The following is a 9838-nucleotide window of genomic DNA, read 5'->3' on the forward strand; positions in this document are numbered from 1 at the left end:
AAATAATATCAATGACAGACAATTTTTAGAGCCGAACAATGGAAAGACTCCCTTCATATATTAAAAAACAGGACAAGGAGCCAAAAAGAGACTCCATTAATATATCTATTTCAGATCCTTTCCTAAATGAAATCTTCCTAACAAACCCCCAAAAAAGCACGGATGATATTAGGCATATTTTATGGTTTTATATCCATCGAATACTGTGCGTATGATCTAACTGTTCACTTCAAACATTTAAAACACAAACCTCTCAGCTCTCAAAAAATGAAACTCTGGCCGTTTATTTTGAATATCATCAACAACAACGGCCGTCGTAAGGTTACTAAAAGTGATATTTGCCATTTCGGCTCTGGGAGTACAGAGTCTTGGCTTGGCGAAGCTCGTCTTGTATTTCCATGTGGCTGGGGTTGGCCTCGTTCGCTTTCTCCAAACATTCGCATGCCGCCGCATACTGCTTCAGCCCGACCAGAGCGCGGCCTTTCCTGTAGAGAGCTTTGAGATTGCCGGAATCGATCCCAAGGACCTTGTCGGAATCCTCCAGCGCCAGCTCATATTCCTTCATCCGAAGCCTTGTCTCCGCTCGGTTGGAATAAGCGTGCAGGAGGCTGGTGTTGATATTATTATTATCATTTGAGGACCCCTTCCTGAGCTGAAGCAGAGCGGCGTCGATGCATTTCGTATAATGTTCGGCCGCTGCGACCCATCGTTTATCTCTGAAGAAGTTGTTGCCCTTCTTCCTCAACTCCTCTACGTCGGCATTTAACAGGCTCTCCGCCTGCTTCACCTTCGGAGTCACGAGGATCTCGACGTTCGCAGGGTTGTCGACACGGATAGCGAGTCCACCGTCGGCGGCGCACTTAAAGTACGGCTCCCTGATGGCCACCTTGGCTCCCTTAGGGTAAAGCCTCTGAAGGTTCGTCTGCGAATGAGCCGCATTGTATATTGCCAACCTGATGGCAAGGCCATGATCGTCCTCAAGCATACTCATGATACCGCTTATCCTGAAGGCCTCGGCGCAGAGAGTACCGTAGAGCACCCGGCCGCAGTGGACTCGGCCAACCTTCAATTGGGTAAAGGAAATGGGCTTTAATCTTTCCAGCGGAACCGAAGAAGCTCCGCCACTGCTGGTAATGGGATTTGTCAAGGACAAGCGTGCTTGAAAATTGTGTGCCAATAGCTCACGGGTTGAGTCGTGGAGTTGGAGAAGGGCTTGCTTGTCGAACCTCTCAGAGGCGTCTACCGGTGAAACAGGGGAAAGCGAGGCCATTAAGTGATACAGGTAGCTTCTCCCTCCTTCAACCAGTCACCACCGTCGTTTTCTTTCTTGAGCTACGAATTTGTTTCGTCGGCGAAATGATATTTAAAGTGAAAAGAAGAAACGTAAGGAAACCACACATCACCACTTCTGACACCCTTTACACGAGTGATGGGTTGGAATTCGAAAACGGAAAACGTTATCGTGATTAACGGGGACTGCCCTTGTTTACCGGTCACGAGCAGATCTTACCACGTATATATTTTGATATGGGTTTCCATTTTTTTCCCGTTAAAGTCATACAGTCGGTTGATATAAGAAAATATTTACTGATATTCGGTGATAAGAATATCATTTTATTAATTTAATTACACCGTAAAAGCGGGATAATATTTAACCCCGGGTTCGAATAATAGGTTACAATTTAGTGTTCACGAGGTTGAAAAGCGATGTTACACCATTATAGGAGTAGTGAATTTTAATTTGAAAAAAACGGAAACTTTGAAGATCGTTTGCGCTCGTGGAGTGAACCCTTTTCTTATTATTATTATTTTTCCGGTGGACAAAGTGATTATATATATATATATATATATATATATATATATATATATTTATTTATTTATTTATTTATTTATTGAATATATATTAATTGAATACCAGTATTAATGAAAAATAATTATTTAAATTTTAATTGTTATAAAAAATGATTTGTTCATATATTAATTAATTAATAATTTTAGATTTTAGATTGGCGTAATTTATATTGATAATGAGATTGTTTTTTCAATTAATTACATTATGATGATTTGGTCAACATTTCAAACCATCTAATGTGGTTTATCTTTTGGATAAACGTAAAAAAATCAATCTTCCCAAATGATCAAATAGCACAGATGCATTAGTTATTAGGAATTAGTTAGGAATCAAGTGAAATTAGAATAATTTAATATTTAATAAAATATTATGGATAAAATAAATTTAGGTAAAAAAGTAAATTAAATAAATTCAGGTAACTAACTCCTAACTAATTCATAACTACTAACTTTGGACCCCGCCGCATCTTTGCTATTTAATCATTTGGAAAGATTGATTTTAATTCATAACGACTAACTTTGGACCCCGCCGCATCTTTGCTATTTAAGCACTTGGAAAGATTGCTATTTAATCATTTGGAAAGATTGATTTTGTTATTTAATCATTTGGAAAGATTGATTTTTTCACCTGTATTAAAAACGAACCGCATTAAATGGTTTGAAATGTCGACCAAACCTTCATCACGTGATTAATCTGAAAGACAATCTCATTAATTAATAATTAATTTTGTTAATATAATTATTTATCTATAACAGAATAGCCAAAAAAATAATTAGTAATAAAATTTTAAAAATAATTATTAAAACTTCAAATATTATATATAAAAAGATGTAATTTTATATTAGTTAAATAAAGTTATGTCCTTTAGTTAAATAAAGTTTTACTTGTAATCACATTCTGAGTATCTTTCGGCAATGATTTCTGGAGACTCTGGGCCCAATTGCTAGGATATTTACTGCTTTGCTTATGCCATACTTATTTATTTTTATTCTTGCAATGGTTTATTCCTTTTATTTTATGAAATTAGAATTATTATGATTGTTGTGAGTATTGATATGTATGATTTATCTTTACCATTCAAAGTGGATTCTAGATGTTTCTACGTTCATATGTATTTGGTAGTCTTTGATGGATTTATCATATTAGTTTAAGTATTTGATTGGTGTTCCTTCTAAGTAGTATTATTAGAGATCTTGAGTTCACAGTTGTTGCTTTCAGTTAAAAGCTTGAATAGTTGCTTGTTGTTTATTTGTTGTAGTTTTCCTTTTTTCTAAATGAATTGTTATTGATATTAGTTAGAAAATATGCGAAGAGTGATTCCCTTAGCATATTTGCATTCACTTCTCTGCACAATAGATTAAAATAGATTTGAAATTCTTTAAGGTTTGCCTTTAGAATTGTTTTGGATTAAACTTCAAGAATTAGATATTAATTGTTGCAATGATTCGAAATCATTTCATTCTGAATTAGCCTCTGAATTCACTTGCATAGACAATGTCAAACACTCTTGAAATACACAGACTTACACTGGGTTGATAATTAATGTAGGTATTAAGGTTTCTTTTAATAGTCATCTTATTGCACCAACATGAGCTGCCTTGGCCTGGACCTTGCCTTGCTCGGCTTGCACTGCGCATTTTCGAGATGGAAGGCTCTACCTTGCTCCCAAGAATTGCATAGAGCTTATCTCCTACTACCTTCCCAAGCTGTGCTCTGCATAGTTTTGGGAGACAGTGCCCTAGTTGGCCCCCAGGGTTATGCAGTGCACTTTCCTGGGCAGCAATCATGTTGCACAGTTTCAGTCCTTAGCAAGCCAATATAGACTGTGGTTTGTGTAGTTTCAGTATACATTCAACTCACTGGCAGCCTGGACTGCGCTCTGTGCAGTTCCAGCTGTCATTTTCCCAGCCTCTTCGAGACAAAACTGCGCAATTTTTACAAGCAGTAAACTAGTTGTGTTATGTGTTAGTCCTCAAGTTTATTTTGGTTTTCAACTGACATTTACTTGCCACGAGTGTTTCTTTGTCTCTAGGTATCACAAGTGTTCATCATTCTCTCAGTACTATAGGTACAATAGCTTCTAAGAGAGAAGGATCAAAAGACACAGTTGAGAGCAGTACTGGGGAAGTGGTTAAACATGAGTCAATGAGCTTGCCTGTATACACAGAAACACACATGTTCATCGAGAAGGATATAAAAATAAATTGTAAAGTCATCAACACCATCTTTTCAAGCAACTTTGAGGAGAATCTAGAGGATAGACAGGTCTATGTGAACATCCATAAGTCAGGACTATACATGGTTGCATGCAGGTTTCTCATGTTTCCTTGCATAGATGTGATCCACTGGCTTGTCGCACACACTAATCCCAAGACAATGATATTGAGAAATTTTAGTGGACCAAGGATTTCTTCCTTCAGGGTGGAGGATTATCTAGAGATATATCATTTTCCATTCCTAGTGAGCAGGATGGATGCATTGTTCTACACTCCCAACAGAAGCACAAACACAAGAGATATCTTGAAGCATTCGGTAAAGGAGGTGGCAAAGTTTAGGATGGTACCTAACTAGATATATAGGACAAAGACACTCAAGAAGGCATATCAATTCTTTTTCATCTTCGCATGCCACTTGTATGGCCAAGGGAGTACAAAAACCTTCCCGTAGAGTTGGGTTGTTATGTTGGATCAACTGGAAAATGAAGGAAAACCATTCAACTAGTTTGACACATTGGATCTCTAGTTGAAAGTACATATGTCCAATGATCGAAGTCCATCCAAGGATCAACAAGCAGATTTCTTCATGTTTGCATACATGCTCGATGAAATCTGTGCCCGTCAACAGTTTCCTGGCATGGGTTCGGCATGGACATCTTCAGAAAGTGTTGAGAACATATATTGCAAGTGGCTCTCAAATAGAAACTACTGGGGAGTAATGGTTAGGATATGTGACCATTTCATCACCCCTTTTTACACGATTATTTTTTAACAAGATCCACCCTGCATGTTCCAAGCAGCAATGGAGGTGTTGCTAAACATTGCATATTGGTATGCCTCATATAAGGGAACCTTTATTAGAATGTACAACACAAAGAAATATATGCATGTGTTTCTGAGGTTCTCCATGGACAAGTTGGTCATGCAGGAAGTTGCATACCACATCTCAACAGGGTTGTCATTTGGATTGCACAGGAAGAAGAAGGCACCATGTCCCATGCTTCCCATGCAAATTGGGTTGTGCGTGGTTGGGAGTTTGAAGGAAGAAAATGCTGAAGTGGAAGACTTCAAGAAGTTTAAGTTCGGCACCGGGTGTTTCAACCTGTATGACCAACATGGTTTATGTAGGGACCACTATGCAAGAGTGTACTACCTAGATCCACAGGGCATGTCATTGGCTAGAGCTACCCATGGAGATATTGTTATAACTCCTCTAGGCTCAATGAACCGGTCAACATTGTAGTGGAGTGGGTAGTAGCACCTCAGGAAGCAACAAAAACAACAACAGTAAGTAGCAAACCTATGCAAGACAAAGGCAAGAGGAAAATTTCCAAAGCCATAGATACAAAGAAAAGCTACAAGTTTAAGGAAGACCCACTTGTGGAAAAGGTAGCTTTGAAGATAGAAGTGAAGAGGCGACAACACAACAGGAGGATAACGCAAATAAAGAGAGAGAAGAAAAGGCTGAAAGATACTGAGAGGATGTTGTAGGAAGTCCAATAGAAGTTCAGGGAAGAGCAAGAGCTACGTTGAAGAGAGAAGGAGTTGCAACATAAGCATCAACAAAAATAGGAATAAGAATAGGAGGAAGTGCAAGACGTGCAAACAGCTCAAGTTGCACCAATATAGGTTGAAGACTCTGAACCAATAGTATGTGAGGAACATGGTGAGAATCCACAGGAATAGGAACCTACTCTGTAGGATGAACAAATAGTAGAATAAATGGACATGAAGTGTAGCATCCGAAATAGGATCAGAATACCGGCCTCATGTCAATAGCAATAGAGGTCACTCCACAAGCTTCACCAACTCCAACAACAGAGCAAGTCTCGAGTTAACAAGGGGATACCATTCTCCTTGAGGACCATCCAGGAAAAAAGATGTACAACATAACCTTTGATGAGTTGCAACACATAACTGTACAAGCATGTAGAGCGCTCACACTAGATGAGCATGCATCACCTGCGCACTTAGAAGAATGCATGATTGTGTCATATGTACAGAGACATCCAACTGCCTTGGCCAATGCTACAAAGGCTTATGTCGAAGCCACAAGCTCGAGTGTTAGGTTCTTGATAGCATAAAACGAGCGCATGCCTAAGGAATTGTAGGCATCCAAGTAGAGAGAGGAAAAATCAATAGGATCCACGAGAGCAGAGATGAAGATGGCCATACTTGTTGAAATATCGGCTCTTGAGACAATCACATGGAGACTGTATGAGATGTTTGTCATCATGCACAAGGCAGTTTTCCACCTACATGGTCATCAATAGTGCTACACTAAGATAGCGCGAACACTCGCAGACATACATACCGTAGTTTATTATGTACATACATTGACAATGAGGTACAAGGGAGCCCCGCTTAATTTGCACAAAATGATGAAGCCACATGTGGAGTTGGATAAATCATGCATCCAAAGTCAGATCCAGAACTATGAGGAACTCCCATCACTCATCACTATATTGAGGCTTCGTATGCATGGTTGTACAATAGTTTGGATGTCGTGGTGAGAAATTATGGCACCCTGTCGATTGGTACAGTCATCGATGCCAAAGAGAAGAACCAAGTCAGACTAGAGCTTGATGTGTACTTCAATCAGTTGATGCTCACGACCACTAGCGCAGATTTGCTAGTCAGTGCAAATAACATGCATATGTACATAGCTAGTACGACCATGCTCAAGACTAAGTTGTGCATGTTACAAGATGAGTTGGACCGAGGTCCCAAATCAATATATCTAGAAGCAATGGAGGAAAGATTTCATTTCTAGAAGGACTTGATTAAAGAGTACATGGACACCATTACACACTATCAAGCATGGTATCATTTCATCACCGAGGATCACAGAGATAAAGTTGATGAATTGATCTTTCCATAATCGTCTGAGTCTTAGAGATGTCTTGTCTGGTTGACTCAAGCCAATTTTGTCCCACATGGGTATATGTGGAAAATGTATTGCTTTTGTAAAACATGATGTAAAGTGAAATTCCAAGTGTCACTAGTGGAATACAAACAGTCATATGTAATGTAAAGAGTCATGAGGGTAGTCCAAGAGTCACAAAGGGGAATGTCAAGGGTCACCCACCCTTTGTTATAAATAGAACCTTATAACTCATGGAATAGACTTTTTGGGGGCCAATTATTTTCTAGGCATTGCTTAGAGGGATTGGAGAGTATTATGACGAGCCTTGGCTTCTCCACAGTGTAGAGAGAGCACATCTCTTTAGAGGAGCAGGCAGTGTGGACTGTAACATTCCGCTATTGGGCTAGTGGTTGTATGTATGGATGGAACTTTCACTTTATATAATATAATAGAGCCAACACGTTTCATGCATATGTTGTTATTGTCGTTTGACTATTTTAGTTACTTTAGAAATGTATGTATTTTTACTTGTACATTGATGTATGGGCTATTCCATATGTGATTGTATGAATCTTATTGAAGTGTGTTGTTGGTTTAACGCATCACTTTGATTGTAAACTAGATTCTACTTTCCTCTTTGTGATTTCATTTAGCTTGTGTGTTCCTTTGAGGCTACGTACTATTACATGCTTCTAAGGGATACACTTCTTTTCCCCCTTCGTGTGTTAGAACCTCCCCATGCACCTCTCCTAACTTGCTAGAAGGTCACACACTTGCTTTAAGTAAGGATATCTTTCTTACCTCTACGCACTATCCTAGTCAAGGCATAACATTAGTACCCATTGCTAGTAATCCTACTCCAAATGGTCTGAGGTCTAGTTGGGACTTCTTATTGGGGAGATCCATTAACATGTTGGCGGTTCCAACACCATCAACACCTGGATGACCCGAATATGATTTCACATGAAACTACCTCAAGTTAAGCTTCTTGAGCTCATTGCAATTCGTTACAGAGATCTTATCTTGAAACCTTACGAAACCATCATCCATGAGATGGTAGTCTGCATCCTAATCCCTTGTACTTGTACCTACACCTGTACTTGCACCTAAACCTATACCTGTGTCTGTACTCTACTATAACCTGTGCATAATTTGCATGTATTTGTCATCCCACTATCTTGCTTGCAAGATCCTATCCTATAAATCTTTCCCATAAGAGCTTATAGTTGCGATATGATTTACTTGTACCTTCCTACTAAGAGCATCTGAAACCCAATTCTCTTTCCCTTTGATGTATCTGATTTCGAAGTCAAACTCACTAAGGGTAGCCAACCATCTAGCTTGCTTAGCATTTAGATTTGGTTTTTCAAACAAAAACCTCAACCCACTCTCATCACTCATCAATGTAAACCTCTTGCCCAGAAGATAATGTCTCCACATTTTCAATGCCTTATAATTACTGCTAGCTCAAGATCATTAGTTGGATAGTTCTGCTCATGCTCATTCAGTTTTCGTGACTCACAGCACACTACCTATCCTTCTTGCATGAGAACTCCACCAAGTCCCCTCTTGCAAGCATCTGTACATAATACACACTCTGTGTTTGTATTTGTAATCTTTAGCACTGGTGCATGTGTCAACTACTTTTTAAGATGTGCAAAACTATCTTCATATCCCACCGTCCATTCAAACTTCTTACCTTTTCATTGCAATGATGTGATAGGATATGAAATGTGTCAGAATTTCCTGATGAGCCTCCTATTGTACCCTACTAATCCCATGAATGATCTAACCTCATCTACATTCTTAGGAGCTTCTTATTCCATGATGGCCCTTATCTTTTTTGGATCTACTGTTATGCCTTCCTTGGAGACAACATGTCCCTAGTAGTGTACCTCAGTCTAAAAGAAGTTTCACTTACTAAGCTTAGCATACAACTGATGCTCTCTTAGAAATCTCAATACTGCTACTAAATGTTCGGCATGTTCTTCCTCATTCTTATAATATACCAATATGTCATTAATGAATACAATAACAAACTTGTCCAAATAAGGATGCAACACACTATTCATCAAACAAATGAATGTAGCTGGAGCATTAGTCAAACTGAATGCATCAACAACAAACTCATAATACCCATACTTGGTCCTGAACACAATATTGAAGATATCCTCTTCCTTGATACGTAGTTGATGGTATCCCGATCTCAAGTCGATCTTAGAGAACATTGTTGGTCACTTCAATTGATCAATCAAATCATCAATCCTCAGTAAAGGTTTACTCGTTCTTAATTGTTACCTTGTTCAGTTGCATGTAATCAATGAAAGAGATAAGAGTACCATCTTTCTTCTTTACGAATAACACTGGTGGGCCCAAAGGTGATACATTAGGTCTGATGTATCCTTTTTCCAACATTTCCTTTAGCTGCAACTTCAACTCTAACAACTCAGGTGTGCTCATCCTGTAAGGTGCTTTCAATACTGGAATTGCCCCTCGCACCAACTCAATAGAAAATTCTACCTTCCTATGAGGTGGAAAATCTATAATGTCCTCCACAAATACATCCTGAAACTACTGCAAAACATGGTACCTACTCAACACATCGAAATCCTCAACCTCCTTACCCTTGTCACTAGCAATGTGTACTACAAACATCACACAACCTTTTATGCAACTATGCCTAGCCTGCATAGCAGTAACCATCCTCACTGATGTAGGCTTCTTGTTTCCCTGCAAGGTCCTCTTTTCCCCACTATCACCCACACACTCAATGGCCTTGTCAAATCAATCCACATTAGTTCTGTGAAGGTATAACCAATCCATACCCAAAATCATGCTATACAAATTGAGTGGCAATACATTCAAATGCGCTATTGTAGGCATACCTTTTAACTCAGATGCACA

General features: G+C 38.9%; 1 protein-coding gene across 1 annotated transcript; it reads right to left on the reverse strand.

Moving 5' to 3' along the window:
• Positions 1 to 325: 325 nt before the first annotated feature.
• Positions 326 to 1270, reverse strand: LOC149195999 (methyltransferase FGSG_00040-like). The gene has a single exon (XM_089408095.1). It carries the CDS (start codon positions 1268 to 1270, stop codon positions 326 to 328), a length of 945 nt encoding a protein of 314 aa, XP_089264221.1.
• Between the last annotated feature and the right edge of the window lie 8568 nt (positions 1271 to 9838).

Source organism: Pinus tabuliformis, chromosome 2_2 (genome assembly GCF_031772625.1).
Source record: "Pinus tabuliformis cultivar Carrire ecotype Pingquan chromosome 2_2, CPIR1, whole genome shotgun sequence".
Classification (NCBI taxonomy): Eukaryota; Viridiplantae; Streptophyta; class Pinopsida; order Pinales; family Pinaceae; genus Pinus; species Pinus tabuliformis.

What these genes read in the sequence shown, in the direction of transcription:
- LOC149195999 (XM_089408095.1), bottom strand. Translation starts at nt 1,270, where the DNA reads ATGGCCTCGCTTTCCCCTGTTTCACCGGTAGACGCCTCTGAGAGGTTC.